The sequence below is a fragment of the Capra hircus genome, chromosome 6 (assembly GCF_001704415.2).
Source record: "Capra hircus breed San Clemente chromosome 6, ASM170441v1, whole genome shotgun sequence".
Lineage (NCBI taxonomy): Eukaryota > Metazoa > Chordata > Mammalia > Artiodactyla > Bovidae > Capra > Capra hircus.
The window spans coordinates 35,185,174-35,207,055 of record NC_030813.1 but is presented as its reverse complement, the minus strand read 5'-3'; the positions used below and the strand labels follow the sequence as shown (position 1 = coordinate 35,207,055).

At 35.5% G+C, this 21,882-nt stretch overlaps 1 protein-coding gene across 1 annotated transcript in view; it reads left to right on the top strand.

The window, feature by feature from the left end:
* MMRN1 (multimerin 1) overlaps positions 1 to 8,879 on the top strand; it is a 98,444-nt gene extending 89,565 nt beyond the window's left edge. Inside the window, exons 8-9 of the mRNA XM_018049309.1 lie at positions 6,279 to 6,431; positions 7,735 to 8,879. Of these exons, the coding sequence (XP_017904798.1) occupies positions 6,279 to 6,431; positions 7,735 to 8,156 (575 nt within the window). The 3' untranslated portion in view covers positions 8,157 to 8,879. The remainder of the gene's footprint in view (positions 1 to 6,278; positions 6,432 to 7,734) is intronic.

Here is a 21,882-nt window from a genome sequence, read left to right as displayed (position 1 = left end):
GGAAGAGAAGTTTAGTCTGTGATACATTAGTTTAAAGCTCTCTATCCTTGTGTGTGTGTGTGTGAGCTTCTGCATGCCCAATCACTCAGTCATGTCCGATTCTTTGTGACCCCATGGACTGCCCCTTGCTAGGCTCTTCTGTCCATGAAATTTTCCAGGAAATAATACTGGAGTTGGTTGCCACACCCTCCTCCAGGGTTGCCACACCCTCCTTCCCAATTGGGTTGGGAAGATCACCTGCATTGGTAGGCGAATTCTTTACCACTAAGCCACCTCTATCCCTATGGAAATGTCCAAAAGTCAATGAGTAATGTAGGTCTGGAACCAGAAAAGGGTTTGTAGATAAAAATTGGAAATTATTGCAGTGAGATGATAGTTGGGGGCACAGAAGTAAATTAGGTAGCTAGAGAAAAAGTAGAGAACTGAAGATAGAACCATGGGAGAGAGAAAAAGGAGCAATCAGAACCAGGCAAGGACATGAGCCTCTGAATCAAAGTCTTTAAGAAAAAAGAAAATATTTTTTAAAAAGACATAATGATGTAGAAGGAGGACCTGTGCAAACAAAATAATAGAAATAAAAATGTTGGGGAGATGTCTATTTATTGTTGATATAATTTACATGGAGTTAAATTCACTTGGTTTTTTTTTCTTTAATTCACTATTTTTGACATGCAGTCTGTGAATTCTGACAGATGGGTAGTCATGTAATCTCTGCAAAAGTCAAGATGAAAAACATTTCCATCACACCCTCAAATTCTCTTATGTGCCTTTTTAATCAAATCTACCTCTACTCCCAGTCACTGTCAACAGTGATATGTTTTCTCCCCTTGCCTTTTTATCTTTTGCAGAGTATCTTTTACATTAAATCATGTAAAACATTATGCAAATCCACCAGTATCTGTTCTAGATACTATGTCCACCACAACATTATAACTTTTCTTTATCTTTCATGCTGTGTAGGCTTTTGAGCCTGGCTTCTTTCACCTGGTATATCTGAGATTCTTTGTTGCATGTGTTCCTTTTTATCACTGAATAGTGGTCCATTGTATGGATGGACTTACAGTTTGTTTACCCGTTTAGCAATTGAAGGATGTTTTGGCTGTTTACAGTTTGAGGTGATTATGAATAAAGCTGCTGTAAACATTCAGGTTTACATTCATACATACAGGTTTTTGTGCATACATAGTTTTCATTTCTCCTGAGTTATGCAGCAGTAGCATAACTTAGTTATAAAATAAATATAGTTTTAACTTTGTAAGAACTAGTCAACCACTCGCCATTTCCATTAGAAATGTATGAGAATCCTAATTGCTCCATGATCTTGTCAGCACTTGGCATTGCCAATATTGTTTATTTTACTATTTTAATAGATTATTATTGTATTTAATTGTGATATTATTTTGCATTTTCTTAATGACTAACATTGTTGAACATATTTCAGTACCTTTGCCATTTTTAATATTCTTTTGATTGAAGATTATAACTCTAAAGAAAAAGGCAAAAACAGATGATAATGTTGAGTAAAAAATATTTTGTTTTCTGAATGGTGACTTAGGATAAATATAAATGACAAGTGTTAGAGTAAATCATGTGAGACAGGGCTAATCTATTTGGTAAAGATTGCTGATGTGATTAAAAGAGCTTTAAATTATATTTGAAGTGTTGAGAAAATGATCCCACAAACAAGATCAATAACCACAGACGTGAATTTAAAAGTACAGAATAAAAACTGATAATTGAAGGAAAAGTAGTAAAGATGGTTGAAAACAATGTTTCCACCCATCTCTAACTAATGAACAGAGTATGAGTGCCTGTTCATAACTAATGAACAGGCAATGAATCTGAAAAAGTAATATAAACAACTGCTCACATTTCTAGAAGTTGTTGGAAAGGGACAGATGAAGTGTTTTTAGAGCAATGAAAGGATACGACTTATTTGATAGATATGGTTTTGATAAATGAAACAGAATAGCACTGAAATTAATACATACATTAGTATGAGGGTGAAAACATGTTAGCACTGGCACCAGGATGACAGATAGAGAAAAGTTATAATGCCGTGTAGACAAAGCCTCTAGAGCAGATCCTGGTGGATTCATATAGTGCTTCCCTCTGTGCATGACGAAAGTTGCCCAGAGGCCCTGAGAGGTCCTCTCACAGGTCTGTTAGAAACTCCATTCTGACCTCAGCAGGGATCAGAGTTATCGGTCCTGCACAATGTTACTGTGTAAATGATGAAATAAAAAAATAAAATCCTGATGCTATTCTAGAACTAGGCATTAAAAATAAAAATAATTTAAATAAGTAATAAATAAAAATAAAATAGTATATAAAACATGTATGGTGCTAAGTGTACTATAAACAAAAATAGAAGTAGAAGACATCAGTATGAAGTGTCCCTTCATTATTCATCAAATGCCTATTGAATAAGTGCTGAATGAACACTGAGAAAAATTAAGTGGATAGAGGGGTAAATTAAACACAACCTCTCTTCTCATGGAGTTCAGACATTAAACAAGCAATTAAAATAAAGAATGGTAAATATTGGCAAAGACAGAGGGCTTTGAAAATGTAAGGAGTTCTTCAAGCAGTTCAAATTTAACAAGAGACTTTATAAAATGTGGAAGTAGGATTAATACAGAAGTATAACTTGAGCACATATCAGGGTTCAGAAAGCAAAGATCAGAACAAATTGAGACTTATGAAACATTCCAATACAGTGGTAAAGGAATTTTAGTTCTGTTCAGAGCAGGGAAATGAATCTTAACAGATTAGTCACACTATTTGCACAAAATGAGAGAATATTGATTTGGCCAAACTTAATTGTACTGATCTTCATCGAAGAAAATAAATGGACTAGAAGGAGTTTGAAGTTCTACCCAAGATAGAAGTTGTGGAAAGTTTGCTTGAAATAATTCCATGTCTCTAGAAAAACATGCCAACGACATCATAGGATCAAACTCTACCTGATCTTTGAGAAAAAGTGAAAGAAATAGAGTATTAGATAAAGGCTGAGATCATCTACTCAATCTTCCATCGCTTTGTTTATTCGTCTTTAAAATGACAGTTCAGTACTTCTACGTGTCAAGCACTGTGCTGGTCAGTAGTGACACAAAGTTTAAGAAGTGGGAACCCTGAGTCCTGTCCTCACAAAAGCTCACACTCTAATTGAAAGTAGGAACAAGTGTGCAATCATATGATGACTCAGTGGGTAAAGAATTCACCTGCAACGCAGAAGACACAGGAGACATGAATTCGACCTCTGGGCGGGGAAGGTCCCCTGGAGAAGGAAATGGCATCCCATTCCAGTCTTCTTGCCTGGGAAATCCCATGGACAGAGGAGCCTGGTGGGCCACAATCCTGAGGTCACAAATAGCTGGACACGATTGAGTGACTAAGCACACACAGGCCTGATAAAGTCAACAGGAGCTTCAGAGCATCAGACAATTAAGAGAATATATGCAATTCTACGGACAGGAAAGATATGAAAAAAAAAGAAAATGATGTTTTATTTAGAGTCTGATTTTTATTAATTCAAGGACAAATTGCCCATTGAACACAAATATGTACTGGAACTTATAAAGTTTTAAAAATATTTTAGTAATAAAGTAAAAAAAAATACAAATCAGATGATATACAAAAGTAGATTTGGGAACACATGTAAGAATTAAAGATTTTAAAATTTAAAAAAAATTAAAAATTAAAAAAAATAAAATAAAAAAAATAAAATTAAATAAAATTAAAAAAAAAAAGTAGATTTGTAGCTGACTGTATAATGAAGTAGAAATAGCTTCAACTGACAAATCAGTGCCAACCCATCTTTAGTTGTTTGTTACAAGGTTCTGTACTTAACAAGTATCCATTAAATATTTTTCCAAAATGAGAACATAGCCAATATCTTATCATAACTTTAAGTGGAGTATAGTTTATTAAAATATTGAATCATTATGCTGTACACCTGAAACTAATAACATAACACTGCAAATCAACCGGACTTAAAAAATTTTTTTCATTCTAATTACACAGGCATGCAGTTTGGTCACATTTTATGTGAATTTTAATTATTTAAATATGAAGTATAATGTATTTAAAATATTTATAGATCTCACTCTAGATAGATGTTAAAGCAAATAACCTTAAATTTAAAAATCATCAATGACCATGTTTTGAAGTGAATGAATTGTAAACAGTTTACACTGTTTCCACAAGGTGGAGCCATAGCGGTAACTGTATCCAGTAATGTATTCTTCCAACCTTTTCTTTCCACATTATGTATTACGTTTATAACCATATTTATTGTTTATGACCATATTTATAACTTGAGGCTTTCTAAATAACTGAAATTATTCTATATCTAATAAGTGAACTGAAACACTGTCTTCAGCAAATTGAGTATGTTGGGGATTTATCCCACTCTTTTACTGCTGTCTAATATTCCGACTAAGGTCCGTCCAGTCAAGGCTACGGTTTTCCCTGTGGTCATGTATGGATGTGAGAGTTGGACTGTGAAGAAGGCTGAGCGCCCAAGAATTGATGCTTTTGAACTGTGGTGTTGGAGAAGACTCTTGAGAGTCCCTTGGACTGCAAGGAGATCCAACCAGTCCATTCTGAAGGAGATCAGCCCTGGCATTTCTTTGGAAGGAATGATGCTAAAGCTGAAACTCCAGTACTTTGGCCGCCTCATGTGAAGAGTTGACTCATTGGAAAAGACTCTGATGCTGGGAGGGATTGGGGGCAGGAGAAGGGGACGACAGAGGATGAGATGGCTGGATGGCATCACTGACTTGATGGACATGAGTCTGAGTGAACTCCGGGAGATGGTGATGGACAGGGAGGCCTGGCGTGCTGCGATTCATGGGGTCACAAAGAGTCGGACACGACTGAGCGACTGAACTGAACTGAATATTCCTTGCTGAAAAGAGAGTGGTAGTAATGGTGTTAGTCTCTTAGTCCTGTCTGACTCTTTGTGACTCTACGGACTGTAGCTCAGCCAGGCTCCTCTGTCCATGGGATTCTCCAGGCAAGAATACCAGAGTGGGTTGCCATTCCCTTCTCCAGGGAATCTTTCCGACCCATAGATAGAACCCAGGTCTCCTCCACTGCATGCAGATTCTTTACTGTCTGAAATACAGGGAAGCTCTGCTAAAAAGATACTATAATTCATTTAACAAGTCCCTTCATCAGTGGTCATTTAGGGGTCCTACTATTCTTCACTAGTGTAAATGATATCATGAAGAAGTTTCTTGAACATTATCTTTGTGCAAGTGTGTCTGGAATATATATTCTCCTGGGAGAAATTTCTGGCTCAAAGCAAATGAACATTTTTAATTCTGTCAAATTGTCCTATTCAAAGGTTCCAACAATATACGGTCTAACCAACATTATATGAGAATGCTTATTTTTCTGCATGACTGTTTTGTTTTTAAATGTTGCCACCTGATATAAAATGTTGTTGATGGTAATTTGTTACTCCTTAATTAGTAATGAGGTTGAATAAGTTTTAAACTATAGTTGTTCACTGACTTCCCAGCTCATATTACTTGCTCATTTGCCACAATTTTTACAGCGTTACACTCTTTTTTGTGGGGATTAGTCAGAACTTTTTATTTATTATAGATATTAGTCATTAGATTGTTGTGTCTGTAAAAAAAAATTTTCTCTTCACCTAGCACTTTGAAATTTCATAATGTGTGGCTTTCATTGCAAATGAGTTTTGAGTCTAGGTGGTCAAACATCAGGATTTTTCTCTTATTTTGTGTTGAAAGACCTTTCTAAAATTTTAAAGCTCAACAAAGATATTCTGTTTATTTGATTATAATGTAATCATTTTTCACATTTAGTATTTTTATGCACATGGAATTTATATTTTTATGAAAATACAGTTAGTTTAGCACCATTTATTGAACAGACTTTGTTTTCCTTCTGTGATTTGAAATATTACCCTCATCATGCACTGGTTTCAATTCTATGTGATTATGTGTCCAGATAGCCTATTAGTTCTACAGTTGACAAAAATCTTAATATTTAACACAAATAAATGCAGTGGATCACAGAATTATTCTCACTTCCAAGAAGCAGGAAAGGGCTTCAGAAGCAGCAGCTCAGAGAGTTCAGATATTTCGTGAAATCCCATGACTGCATTGGTGGGTGATCTGGGCCTGGGAATGCATTTTCCCTATTTCTGACTCAGTGTTTTTCCCATTCTGCTGCAAACTCTAATTTGACATCAACAGAAAAACAGGTCATTTTTACCCTCTTTTGTCTTGATTCTTTTTCAGTAACAGAGGAGTATTCATACTGTAGTAGATCCCCGTGCCAGAATGGGGGTACGTGTATAAATGCAAGAACTAGCTTTATCTGTGCTTGCCGACATCCTTTTACTGGTGACAACTGTACTGTCAAGGTGGCAGGAGAAAATGCTTTAGCTCCAGGTAAGAAAGAGCTTGTGTCCTTGGATTTGCTCAATGTCCTAAACAAAAATATTTTTTGAAATGTTTACAAATGAATGTTTAGACCTGCTTAATCTGGACTCACTTCAGGATTAATTCCTTTTACGTCTGAAATTCACTGAATAACATACATGGTTTTGTCAGGTAAACTAATTCATATACACTAGTTGAAATTTTCAATGTTGGTTTAATAGAAGCAGTTTATTAAAAATCCCCCAACTTGTTTTTTTTAGTGCATCTTAAAATATATATTGCATAAGAGAATATAAATTATACTTTCTTAAAAGAAAATATATATTATATACATGCCATATAATATATATGTATACATAGTGTATATACATACATATATATATACATAGTGTATATACATACATACATATATATAAACTTTTTCTCCTCAAACAAGAAAACATCTTTGATTCATATCAAACCTGATCCCTTGAATAAAGCTTTAATAAGTGTATAGCAGTGTCTTCTATGAAGGTCATAATACCGTTCTGACTGGCTGAGGGCTGTTAGACTATGCTAAAATGTAGTGAGTAGAGCAAGATGCCTTTTTGTCCATTTACTTACATGAGTATTGGTTGCTATAGATTTACTTCCAGAGTGTATCATTTTTTATTTTCACACAAGAAAAATGTGTGCAGTGCTTAATATATATTCTCTTCAAAATGATGGCAAAAATATGTTTCAAATCAGGTTTTTCTTAATAATATGCTGCATAATAAAGAGTGAATTTTTTAGTCTGCTCTTAAATCTCAGCCTTTGTAAGTACGTTTGGCATTCATTACATAGAAGATTGCTTTTGTCTACCTCTGTATAGTGCATATGATTTCCTTGGGTTTCCGTTTTAGCCTCCAGAAACTGTTTGACAACATGCAGAAAAAATTGTTTCTACATCATGTCAGCTTTAATTCATGCAAGAGGCTTTAAAACATTCTGGCATACCATAATAATCATAAAATGCTTTGAATCCCTTCATCTCTGGAGAGATCAAAGACACACACAGATTAATCTTTGAGGCATTTTTGTGAATGATATATTGAGTGTTACTGTCATTCTACCATGATCTAAGTGGAGAAACTGAGTCTCAGAAAGACTAAGCAATTTTGGGTAGTTCAGGCAGGAAAAGAGGCAGACATCCAGACACACATGCCCTTGTTAAGTCCAATGAGTGACCATTTTACTTCTACTAACCCTTTTCATAACTGAGATAAAGAATAAAGATATAAACAAGATCAAAACATGAAAATCAACTCTTTCCATTTTTTTCCGCTAACAGATTTTTCAAAAGGAACTTACAGATATGCACCGATGGTGGCATTTTTTGCATCTCATACTTACGGAATGACTACACCTGGTCCTATCTTATTTAATAACTTGGATGTCAACTACGGAGCCTCATATACGCCAAGAACTGGAAAATTCAGAATCCCCTATCTTGGGGTGTATGTTTTTAAGTATACCATTGAGTCAGTTAGTGCTCATATCTCTGGATTTTTAGTGGTTGATGGAGTAGACAAGCTTACATTTGAGTCTGAAAATGGAAACAGTGAAATACACTGTGATAGGGTTTTGACTGGGGATGCCTTATTAGAATTAAATTACGGGCAGGAAGTGTGGTTACGCCTTGTAAAAGGAACAATTCCAGCCAAATTTCCCCCTGCCACTACATTTAGTGGTTACTTATTATACCGTACATAAATTAGCATGAAAGACAGACTGTCACCTTTACTGAGAAGCAGCCAGGGTTTTTATTTATCTTTTCATGCACATCTGCTCTGTTTTTGGTTTTTCAACATAAATGAAAACGAACCTCTTTATAAAATCTGAGTAAGGCTCTAAGTTTGTTTATTTCACAAAATTATTTAATTATCTTTTAGACAACCCATATATGAAGGAATTTTTGCTCCTAAAGAGGTTTAGTAGCATAGAAAACAAAATTAGTTTTTAGCATAACCATTCCTATTTTTGCTCTTTCATGTTAAGGCAATGCAATATAAAGGAATATTATAAAATGACAATCAGTCAATATTGCCAGTCACAGTAATCTTTTCCACAAAACATTTAACTTTTGTGATTCTTTGTGTACATAAATATATAACATGTTTCTTAAAATCACAAGTTCAAAGTACTCAAAGACCAAGATGTCTTCCTTTAACTTTAATTTCAGTTTTTTCTGTTGGTTTAAAATTTTACATATTGAAATTTTCACTTGTAATGAAAAATTTTAAACTTGAATTAGAAATTTGAAATATGTTTTACTATTGTTTCCTTCCTCAACTATATTCAATATCCTGTGAAAAGCCATAAAGGAAAAGAATATGAAAAACAATATATATGTGTGTAACTCAATCAATTGCTATACACCACAAACTAACACAACATTGTAAGCCAACTATACATCAATAAAATTTTTCTAAAAGATTATTTTTTCCTTCCTATAATTAGAGAATAAAGAAATAGTTAACACACGAACATTTACACCCAAGTCTAAAGACACAGAAGTGGATATTTTATCTTTCTTTCATCATACAATAACCATGTGTGCGCTCTGTCACACTCAACTCTTCGTGACTTCATGGACTGCAGCCCAGCAGGCTCCTGTATCCATGGGATTTCCCAGGCAAGAATACTGGAGCAGGGTTGCCACTTCCGTCTCCAACGGATCTTTCTCACCCAGAGATCGAACCGGGGCTCCTGAACCAGCAGGCAGATTCTTTACCACTGAGCCACCAAGGAAGCCCATACAATATACACAGGGGAAAAATAAAAAACACCTTTCTTTAATGAGTATCCTATGGCAGCACATGCAGACCTGATTGCATTTTTATAACAGGTGCATATATTCCATGGTGATATTATGATGTATGGACTTATGGTATGCGTCCTGTGCCCTGGTTCTCTTCTATGCAGCTAATACGTAACATCTCATTGACTCCTTACAACATTTTTAAAAGATGGGTATTAACCAAGTTCCACAGCTAAGAAGGACTAAGGTAGGATTTAGAACCTTCTTCTCTAGCACCCACTTGCATCCTTTCTCTATCTTACTTCCTGCAGATGTACCATAATTGATTTAACAATCCCTTTGAAGTTCATTTGGATTATCTCCAATGCTTCATTATAACAATATTATTGTAGTGAACACTCTTAAACATACATTCCTTATATATTTAACAAGATATTTCTGAAGAAGAAATTCCTGTAAGACATTCTAAGAAAGAAGTAAAAGTTTTTGGCATGGAAAACATTCCTCATCAATTAATTTATTTAATGCTTATTATAATCCTATGAATAATGTACTAACCTTATGAGATATGTATCATGTATTATTCTCTTTACACTGGTGAGACACAGAGGCACATAAGTGAGTAAGTTTCACAGTAGTTCAGGAAATTGTGAGAATTTCAAGAACAAAAGATAAGCGTATATTTCTACTTTGCTAAAAGTTCTATCAAAAGGCCCTTGAGAAGATTGTTATCCAGTTTACTCATGTTAAGGAGTACTCATTGCCCCCAAGAAAGACATACTAATCAAAACTTACAGCGTTTAAAACTGCTGCCAATCTTAAAAGTGAAAATATTATTTCCTCAGAGCAGAAACAATTTTTTTTTCAAATTTTCTAAAACTTGAATGCACATGTCCAAGCAAAGAGGTGTATACAAATGTTGACAGTAACTTTGTATGTAATAGCCAAAAACTAGGTTTTACCCACATGTTAGGCAACAGATGAATATTTAAGCAAACTCAGATACATCCACACAGCAGAGGACTGCCAATCAGTATAAAGGAAGGAACCCACAGCACATACTCTATGCCAATCTGTCAAGATTCCAACCTGCAGCCTAATGAAACTTGGACAGCCCTGCAGGTAAGTGTGAAGTGTGCATTGCCCAGCAGAATGTGTCATGTTGAGCCAAAACTGCTGTGACCTCACAGCCCAGCCTCAGTACACCAGGAAGAGTGGAAGTCAACTGCTGACAAACGAAGGCTGAATGACTGACAGTTTCTCCTCTTATGTGTAAATGTGTTATTTTCAAAAGTATTCGGAGAATTTTGATAATTTCCTTAGTCCATGCCTAAAATAACATCACAATCTGAAATGTTTATTACTTCAAATACTCCTAGATTAAACAGAATTTTTGTTTTCCAATTATACTTTTCAGCAGATACCAGTGATTTCAATGCACTGCCTTTTCTGTAAGAGCAAGAACAGTAGGAAGTGAGTCATTTGATAATATTTGTCATTGCCACGCACAATTTAATTTCTGATTTTGTAATTAGATAATTTAGAACATTTAGCATTAAATAATGCTTTAGTGTTTGGGTTTTAATTACCAATTTTATCCTATATTTTTACGCATATTTGTAGAAATGCACAATTAAATGACAAATTGCCAACAATTACCAAAAGGCATTGTGGCCACTAAGTTTCTGTGAACTTCTTTGTGTATCTTTTTAAAAGCCATACAATATTATTCAGGACAGCTTAGCAACATATTTGTAACTGTCATGATCAAATTTTTCCATATATTAAAAAAGAACACTGGGATTTTCTTGATTTTTCTTATGCACACAGTAGACTTTAATGGATATTATTTTTCAGGTTGAATTCCAGAGCTATTCTCTCTCACCAGACCTTCCTGCCTAGCAAACTCCCAAAGTATACTCAGACCCTAATTAGTGATGACAATTTCATACCCATTCATTCATCAATTATTTAATAAATAGCCACTTTGTAACAGACAGGATAAATCATATATTAAAGTAAGGTAAAGATAAATATCAAGTAAATCAGTACAGACAGATAACTGCATTCGAAATACATTATTCAGAGTCATGCTGAGATTTACTCTCACCAAAATCATGAATAGTTCCATAAGAATGGAAAATGTATCTTTAATAACGAATTCTGCCAACAAAAGTCTGTCTAGTCAAAGCTATGGTTTTTCCAGTAGTCATGTATGGATGTGAGAGTTGGACTATAAAGAAAGCATTGAAGAATTGATACTTTTGAAGTGTGGTGTTGGAGAAGACTCCTTGAGGTTCCCTTGGACTGCAAGAAAATCAATCCAGTCAATCCTGAAGGAAACCAGTCCTGAATATTCATTGGAAAGACTGATGCTGAGGCTGAAATTCCAATACTTTGGCCACCTGATGTGAAGAACTAACTCATTGGAAAAGCCCCTGATGCTGGGAAAGATTGAAGGCAAGAGGAGAAGGGGACGACAGAGGATGAGATGGTTGGATGGCATCACTGACTCAATGGACATGAGGTTGAGCAAGTTCTAGGAGTTGGTGATGGCAACTTTGTGAGCCCATAGGGTCACAGAGAGTCAGACACAACTGAGACTGAACTGAACTGAATAACCAACCTCCCTCTATTTTCTACACCTCTGATAAACTTCCATTACTTGTTTTTGGCTCACTCCAGGAATAAAGAAACTTCATATTCAAAGCCAAGTGAGCCTAAATTGTTCTCTCTTACTATCTTACCAAACTGCTCATTTTGGAGAACGGGCTAGGATCATTAGGGCCCTGTGCTCAGTCTTTTAGTTGCATCCAACACTTTGTGATCCCATGCTGACTCTTTGTGACTCTTTGTAACTCTTTGTGACTGTAGTCCACCAGGCTCCTCTGTTCATGGGAATACTGGAGTGGGTTGCCATTTCCTTCTCCATTGGGGCATCAGGAAATGCTAAAAATAAGCCAAACTGATTTTCACTTGACTAATTAATGCTCTTAAAGGGAATTTTTTTTTAATGTTGTTCATCTGTTTCAAAATATAAACTCACTGAACTGAATGAACTTCTAATTGGTAGAAGTTCAGTTATATATAAACATTATTTATATATAGATATTTACATTACACATACATTTGGTCATATGTAAATTCAGGTTTTCATTTATCTAATATATGTCTAAATACTTTTATATCTATATATATACATTATTTGTATCATATATATAAAATTTAAGATTTTTATCATGAACTTTTCATCCAAGTCTGAAGGAAATGGGTTGACAACTTGGCACTTTTTTTAATAACTGCTACAGTTTATTACTGTCAATTTTTTCACATTAGAAACTAGTTGAGTAATAATCTTTGCTTTCAAGGGCAATTTTTTAATGCAATGAAACACTCCTTTCTCAAAATTGTTTTCCTATTCTCTATCTTTGCAAGCACATGTGGGACACTTCAGAGCAGAAATGATAGCCCACTCTTTCTAGATTGCACATTTACGTTGGTTGATCTTCCCTGTTAGAGGCAGAGATGTTTGCTGCCCCAGTGGTTTCAAACCCAGTGCTTCATCAATGAGCCGAGAAGTGCTATAATGCAGATTCTCACTGATCTGTGAGATCAGTGAGAATCTTCAGTCAGCTATATTGGATTTGTGCTGGGGGGAAAAACAATAACAACGTAGTGTTCATTTCTCTGGGCTGCCATGCTAATTAAACAATCCCAAACTCTGGAAATGCCCAAATTTAGGATTTTTAGTTATTTTTATTCATGGGTTTCTTCATGAAATATCAAAACCCAGATTTTGGTCAAAACATTTCCCAGAAAACAAGGGTCAGATGTAGTAATATTTATAATATTTTAAAATGTTATTTGCATATTTTAAAAATATCAATCTATAGCAGATTTTGGTTTGTAACATGATTCCCTATTCAGTTCAGTTCAGTTCAGTCGCTCAGTTGTGTCCAGCTCTTTGTGACCCCATGAATTGCAGCAGGCCAGGCCTCCCTGTCCATCACCAACTCCCGGAGTTCACTCAAACTCACGTCCATCAAGTCAGTGATGCCATCCAGCCATCTCATCCTCTGTCGTCCCCTTATCCTCCTGCCCCCAATCCCTCTCAGCATCAGGGTCTTTTCCAATTGAGTCAACTCTTCGCATGACGTGGCCAAAGTACTGGAGTTTCAGCTTTAGCATCATTCCTTCCAAAGAACACCCAGGAGTGATTTCCTATTATATTCAAATAAATACTTATAGCAAGCCCAATGAAGATTACAATTAAAATGCTATAAGACCACCATCTAGGAGTCAGTGTTTTTTCCAGTGTATTTAAATCTATATCCAAAAGTTTGGATTAAAATACTTGAATTCCCTATCTTTTAAAATTGAACAACTACTGTATCAAGTCCACTCAAGTTAAGAATGAAAATACTACATTACACAACCCGAGGGTTGGGCATTCTTATAAAAACTACTCTACTTTGCTTACTTAGCCAGCAGAGAAGAAACTGACTGACTAGATTCTTCTTACCAGGAAAAAGACAATTACAGAGAGTTTCTAAAATTGCAGATAGTGTTAAAATTGTTTTGGTAACTTACTGCCCTTCATTGATCTTTGCTGTCACCATCACCAAAGCATTTAATTGTGCAGAATCTGTATAAAGAGGACCACATATCTATTTCTTCATCTATATGAAAATTGTGAATTAAGGATGACAATTTACCAGAACACGTATGTAGAAAAATACCTTTGTACTACCTAACCATTTCCAAAAATCATTTGAGATAGCTAGATGAATAATATGATAGGAAAAATATTAACTTTGACAAACATACTTGCTATTTAAACATCCATTATATGTCAAGAACATGTGCTTTTTGTATCCTAATTTTTTAGATATACTCATAAGCACTAATTTTCATTATTTGTCACAGTCACCTTGTGTTTAACAAAGAAAAAATCTACAGAGATGCCTCCCACTGTCTCAAGCCCTTTTTTAACCCCCTTCTGCACCTGATTCCATATCCCACCATTGTATTAATAGATTTGCTGTTTAACGAACATGTTTAGATCTCTTTAATCCTACTGAGGAGGCAGTTAAATAGTGTGGAAATTATTCTGTAGAAGAAATTTAAAAGACTCTCCGGGGATTACATGTCTTTTTAATGTTACTTTCATTGTCCTTTCTGAAGCTTGTCATTAAGGTTTTTAATCATGATTCTATTTCATAAACACTAATTCTATTTCCTTTAAATGGTCAGCAAACTGATAGGTTATTCGTGGGTTTTACCTTTTCACAGAGCTCCGTATTAACAGCAAACTGAACTCTATCCCATGCAATGAACAAAGACCATTACTGAATTTCTCTATTATTTTTTTGGTTTCTTTCATCCCATGTGGCATATTCGACAAAGCAACAACAGCATCATCATAATCAACAACCACTACCAAAATATCCTAAGGGCATTCTTGGGTATCACAAAAGAACCTCTGCTTTTATACTTAAGAAATATATTTTAAATATCACTGGAGCAGTATTGGTATCTGAAAACTGATTTTGTAGTGTATTCTGAAAAATGGGCAGACAAAGATGCCTGTAGAGAATCTTAGAATTCCAATGGTACCCATTGGTACCCAATGGTATCAATTCCAAATGGTACCCAGTGAGGTTGGGTACCATTTGCCCATCAATAAAGTTCTTGGCACTGCAACTAATGGAAGATCACTGAGATCAGTAAATATACAGAACATACTGGGAACTGAATAGGACTAAATGTCTTAAATTTATTAATTACATTTTACTAATTTAGAAAGTTTTCTAGTAAAATTCATTTTATTTAATTTGATGGAACAAAAATAATTTGAATATTCAAGTTTGTGATCACCAGTACGAAAACTAGTTCTATTTTTTTTTAATTAGAAAATTAATATGTGACATCTACATTTGGCTAAGGCTATTATCTTTGTTAGACACAGGTTTTAGGCCTGTGATGAAAGCATTGAATTTTCTTAAAATAATCTCATTCTGGGCTGTAACAAATAGCTACTTACCTGCCCTAGCTACATACTTAACACACTGATGCAGTTGTGCCAACAATTGTATTCTTCATGCCAATGGAAAAATGATCTTGGCAAGTGACCTTGTGAGGAGACTATTTTCAAGAAGGCAAAATAGCTACTACCTCAGGAAGAATGACTTCTCTCACCAGTAAGTAATTATACAGAATTTGAATTGCAGTTCTCTTCTTGAAGTACACATCACATAAGCTACTCACTGCCTTTATATCACTAAAGTTTAAAAATTGTAACATCATTTTTTTCCCCAGAACTGTAAAATCAAACACAACACCAGCTACAGAGAGAAAGCTCCTAAATATTTTCTTTCCCTCTTGCTTCTTTCTGGCAACTATGTGACAGAAAATGTATGGAGACAAAAGAAAGAAGAAAGATCAAAAGAGAAGTAAGAATGAGGAAAAGGAAGATGAGTAGGAGGAGGAGGGTGCCCTTGAGAGGGGGAGAGTGATGAGAGGGAGCAGAAGTAACAACTAAAGAGCCAAATCGATTAGTATTGAGAGATAGACTATGGTCAGACACAGAGTGATGTAGCATTGGGGACTGAAAACCATCTGAGTTGTAAGATAACAGTATATTGTCATCAACTTACCTCTGAGCCCAGACCAGATGGCATTGTTACCCAGCAAGAGCTTAGTACCCCTCACAAGTAGACACAAATGCTTTGGCACTAATATTTGAAAAAAGAAAAGAATTTTATTTTGAGGTCCACCAGCAAGGAGACAGGGCTCAAAGCTGTCTTTCTGCTTCAGACTTCAAAATAATAGTTAGGGGTTAGGGGAATTTCAAACTTGGAAGCTGATTGCCTAGTCTCAAATCAGTACATATAAGCCACTCATGCTGCTGGAAGCCACATTTTCCTTATTGAAGGAATTCTTCATCCCTAAAGTGTGCTGCAGTCCATGGGGTTGCAAAGACTGGGAAACGACTGAGCGACTGAACTGAACTGACCTGAAAAGGATCTGATGGCAATGCTTCTATTCTTTGAGTTGGTAGAGTGAACAAGACCCTTGGTTCTGGGGTTATCCTGGAAATATGAGTTCCCATCCAGTATACACCCAGAGCTGTCTATGTAAAATAATTCAAAGTTTGATTAATCAACTATATAAGGAGGCAACACCAGTTTAAGCTGGTCAGTGTTTCACGCACTATTTTCAAAGGGAAAACCCACAGAGAAAGCCTGAAACCTATTTGTATCTACTTGCTCCAGCTGCCATTTAGAAAACCAGTAACTTTGTCTTGAAAAATTTTAACGCTGTCCTTTGAACTTTGTGGAGTGCTATTTTCTGAGTCACGTATGGATGTCAGAGTTGGACTATAAAGAAAGCTGAGTGCCAAAGAATTGATGCTTTTGAACTGTGGTGTTGGAGAAGACTCTTGAGAGTCCCTTGGACAGCAAGGAGATCCAACCTGCCTATCCTAAAGGAAATCAGTCCTGAATATTCATTGGAAGGACTGATGCTGAAGGTGAAACTCCAATAATTTGGCCACTTGATGCGAAGAACTGACTCATTGGAAAAGACCCTGATGCTGGGAAAGATTGAAGGCAGGAGGAGAAGGGGACGACAGAGGATGAGATGGTTGGATGGCATCACTGACTCAATGGACCTGCGTTTGAGTAGACTCCAGGATTTGGTGATGGACAGGGAGGCCTGGTGTGCTGCAGACCATGGTGTTGCAAAGAGTCAGACACGACTGAGCAACTAAACTGAACTGAACTGATTTTCTGAGTAATGTAATACCAGCTTCACAAAATAGGAAGCAAAGGGAAAAGGAATTATTTTCTCATTCCAAAAATTCTGAATGATAGTGTTCTCATATTCTTCCTTTTTGTTCTTAAAACTTGGCAATGGGTCTAACGAGAGAAAAAGTTAGCATTCCTACAAATTGTCTTTTAGTGGAATTCTAAGATTATTTCCTAGTATAAAACGATTGTCAGTGTGTTTATTCAGCATATTATTTGAAGTCCCATTTAAAGGTCTGCACTTTAAAACAAAAGGCATGAATGCGTAAATTGGTCACATTTTCAACAAATTAAGCTTATGTTCTGGTAATACCAAGAACTGCCAAGTTTCTATACTGGCATTGCTGCTGATAAGTGTAGGAAGTTGGCAAATATATTTAAACTTTTTATGTGTTTCTGAGCTCTAAAAGCAAAGAAAATGCTGCAGAATTTTTTTTTAATTAGAGTAGTGGCTTTAAAATGAATCTGTATTTAATTCAGATTGCTCTTACTATAAAGTATGTTCTGTATAAATATTAATCATAAAATAATTTATCATAATATGTATAATATGCATTTTTCTCTCCTCCCAAATCTCTTTTTTCTTAAAAGATAAAAAGAAATAAATTTCCATCTAAAATAAAATTTCATTGATTTCAGCCTGCCTCTCTTTTAGAAAAAGAGAATTTGATTAACAAATATATAACTAAATAATCACAGAGGTGGAGTTTGGGAGAGGAAGTTCTTTGTAAAATCTCAGAACAGATACCAGAGGCACATAATTCTGATTTTCCCTTCTGAAATATTTCATAACATCATCCAGATTAAAGTGAGAATTTTTTTTCAGAATAAATGGAAAGACATTCTGAAAAGTATTTTATTTTCCAACTCTTTCCTATTTTATTTTTTGCCCCATATTTTGTAAAGTCCAAGAATACTCTAAAACACTTTCTAGGAAATACTGTATTTTCAGTGAAATTTATTTTCATTGTATATAGACCTGAAAGAAAAGTAGTAATTATCCTGAAAGTTAAAGTGTTAGTCACTCAGTCGTGTCTGACTTTTTGCAACCCCATGGACTGTAGCCCGCTAGGCTGCTCTGTCCATGGAATTTCCCAGGCCAGAATACTGGAGTGGATAGCCGTTCCCTTTCTCCAGGGGCCCTTCCTGACCAAGGGATGGAACCTGGGTTTCCCACATTGCAAGTAGACTCTTTTCTGAGACAGCAGGGAAGTCCATATAGACCTGAGAAAGGCCTAATTATATTTTCTTTTTGAAAATGTTACTATTAATATTCTGTTCAACAGGATTCTATAGTTATCTAAACCAATTAAACTGCCATCTGAGTATTATATTTAAAGGAAATTATTTCACATCATTATTTACAAATTGCCATTAGTTTAAGCATAGATTTTACTTAAATGAAATATTTATCTTGCTTATTTACCTTGCTTATTTAAGTGAAATGTTTGTCTTGTGCAAATAAACGTATGGAATGAATTACAAAAAAAAAAAAAAAGTCTGTACATAGCCACCTTTATAATCAAGTTAAAAAAAATACAACTAAATAAAACAATTTGACTTGTAATAGGAGATGAAGCAACCCTTGGGTTTAATTAGCCATTATACAAAAAAGTCCTAGTCAAAAAAAAATTTCTTCCTAAGTATCAGAAGCCCTTTGAATGTACAGAGCTCACATTATTGAAAATCTGTATGTTTCAATTGATGAAGATTAAGCAAGATGAATACTTGATTATCTCAGATGAAATCACTTGTGCTGACAGAACATCTGTTACAACCTCCCCTCTTGTTATTTTATTGCAAATTTACAATCTATTGGAACTAAAATAGCATGATTGAAACTATAGACATTTTGAATAAAGGGTAATTTATAGACCTCTCTAAATAATCAAACCTATTTTGCAAGTGGATGAGATTTTAAAACAGAAAAAGATTTCTGAAACCCTATATGTGTTGCTTTTCATTCAAAGAAACTCTCATATTTGGTATCTTCATTCAGTCATAACTACTATTAAAAAATCCCAGAATCAAAAATGTTTAATGTTCATTTACATTTATATTTATAAAAGCTATTTTACAGAGAGTTAATATTGGTTTTTCTTGTTTATAATATCCTCAAGGACTAACCCAGTGGCCATGTATAGTAGATATTTATTTAGTATTTGTTTACTGAACACTTAACTCGAAAATAAATGAGTAATATGTCCATATGCACAAGTTTTAGGTGTGTACAAATGTTTCACATTGTCTAAGAAAGAAGCTAAAATTATTTCATACAGAATGATGCCATATTACATAATTTATAAATGCAAGAGTGTGAAATAGTCAGTGTAATATTTGAAGTTTATGAAAACAATCTCTCTCATATAACTGATGTTTCCCATAATCTGCCTATGTAACAATTAAATCTATGAAACTATGTTAACTCTGAATAAAAGGTTATAAAAATCATTTGTTAACTACAGCTTGGTGGTGATTTAGTCGCTAAGTCATGTCTGACTCTTGCCACCCCATGGATTATAACCTGCCAGGCTCCTCTATCCATGGGATTCTCCTGGCAAGAATACCGGAGTGGGTTGCCATTTCCTTCTCTAGGGGATCGTCCCAACCCAGGAATTGAAGCTGCATCTTCTGTGGCTCTTGCCTTGCAGGCAAATTCTTTACCACTGAGCCACTAGGGAAGCCTTGACTATTTGCATATTGCTAACTAAAATTTCTAATTTTATTATTTATTTACCTTAAATCAAATTTTCTGACCAGAATGAAGCACAGATTTAGGTCCCAAGATGGTCAGAGGTTTCTTTGATAACAAGGCCTGAAATCAGTTATCAGTCAATCCCAGAGGTCACATCTATTTCATGGGAGAGGCTGTCTATTATGGGTGCCGGTTTTATAGGCAGAAATTACTAAGTTCAAACTCAGTCATGAGTATTGGACTCTTTTGTGCTTCATTTTCTTTATCTGCAAATAGACATAAAAACAGTTCCCATGTATTATTAAGATTTTTATAGAGATTAATTATGACAATGCTTGTAAAACACTAAACACAGTGGCTGTGTGGCTGTGTACTCAGTCCTGTCTGATTCTTTGCACCCCGCTGGACTGTAGTCTGCCAGGCTCCTTTGTCCATGGAATTTTCCAGGTAAAAGTACTGGAGAGTGGCTTGCCATTTCTTACTGCAAGTGATCTTCCTGGCCCCAGGATCAAACCCACATCTCTTGCGTCTCCTGTGTTGGCAGGCATATTTTTTACCACTGTGCCACCGTGGAAGCCACGGTTAGCACCTAGGAAATACTCACTAAATGATGGGCTAACACCGTGCTGCTGGAAAGATCATGAAGAGTAAAGGGGAAGGCCCAGAGGAGGGGAGGAGACAAGTGGCAAGCTCTCAAGCACTGCTTATTCTTGTTTTCAACTTTTAACAAGGAAAACGAAAAGCAGTAAACAGAATGAGAGTAAGCTTATGAAAAGGGATAGGACAAAAGATGCCCTTTTGCCAGAATAAACTTGCATACTCATCTGTGACAGACTGAAAATCTGAAAGGGAAAAGAAATACAAAGCAAGCCTTGCACACTGGACTGAATAATTCTGAAAGGAAGTATATCTTTAGCCTGAGGTAATACATCAGTGTTTGGGGGAAACAGAAAATGAGGTCATGTGAAGAAAAAAATGTAGCAGAAAATTATTTGCTGAATTTCAAATTCTGTATTAATTTGTCACCTGTATGTCACAGTGACACAGACCTTGCAAAGGTGTGCAAAAATGTTTAACTATAAAAGGATATGAAAAAATGGCAAAATGAAAAAGAATTTCTCACATAAGTAAGTTTTTTAAAATTGAGATATAATCACCATATAATATTATGTTAGTTTCAAGTGTATAAACAGTTAAATACAGTTTTAGGCTGGAAAAATGGCTTTTTAAAATCAGTTTTACTGTAGCAGTATTCCAGCCTTCTTAGATTATATTAACCATAGTGTCAAAATGACAGATCACATATAACATGTAGAAATTAAAGCTATTGAACTTCATGAACTGTTCTAATGCATCAAAATCCCATGAAGCTTAAGAAAATAATTTTATATTGCTCAGAATTGTTTAGTTCAGTAGTCATAAAATGCTTCACCAAAATTTCTTGTCTTATCTAAAGTAAGAATTTTTAAAATATTTTCCCCTATTCTCAGTTCAGTTCAGTTCAGTTCAGTTGCTCAGTCGTGTCTGACTCTTTGCCACCCCATGAATCACAGCACGCCAGGCCTCCCTGTCCATCACCAACTCCCAGAGTTCACTCAAACTCACGTCCATTGAGTCGATGATGCCATCCAGCCATCTCATCCTCGGTCGTCCCCTTCTCCTCCTGCCCCCAATCTCTCCCAGCATCAGAGTCTTTTCCAATGAGTCAACTCTTCGCATGAGGTGGCCAAAGTACTGGAGTTTCAGCTTTAGCATCATTCCTTCCAAAGAAATCCCAGGGCTGATCTCCTTCAGGATGGACTGGTTGGATATCCTTGCAGTCCAGGACACTCTCAAGAGTCTTCTCCAACACCACAGTTCAAAAGCATCAATTCTTTGGTGCTCAGCTTTCTTCACAGTTCAACTCTCGCATCCATACATGACCACTGGAAAAACCATAGCCTTTACTAAACGGACCTTTGTTGGCAAAATAATGTCTCTGCTTTTCAATATGCTATCTAGGTTGGTCATAACTTTTCTTCCAAGGACATTAGAAAAAATCCTAACGTAAAAGCAGAGCAGAGCAATTAAATAAAAGCTTTTATGAAGGAACTAGAATGCATAGTGGTTATAAGTAAGATTGCTTGGCTCAAAACCTGGCTCTGCCATTTGCTGTGTGGCCTTAGGTTAGTTAAT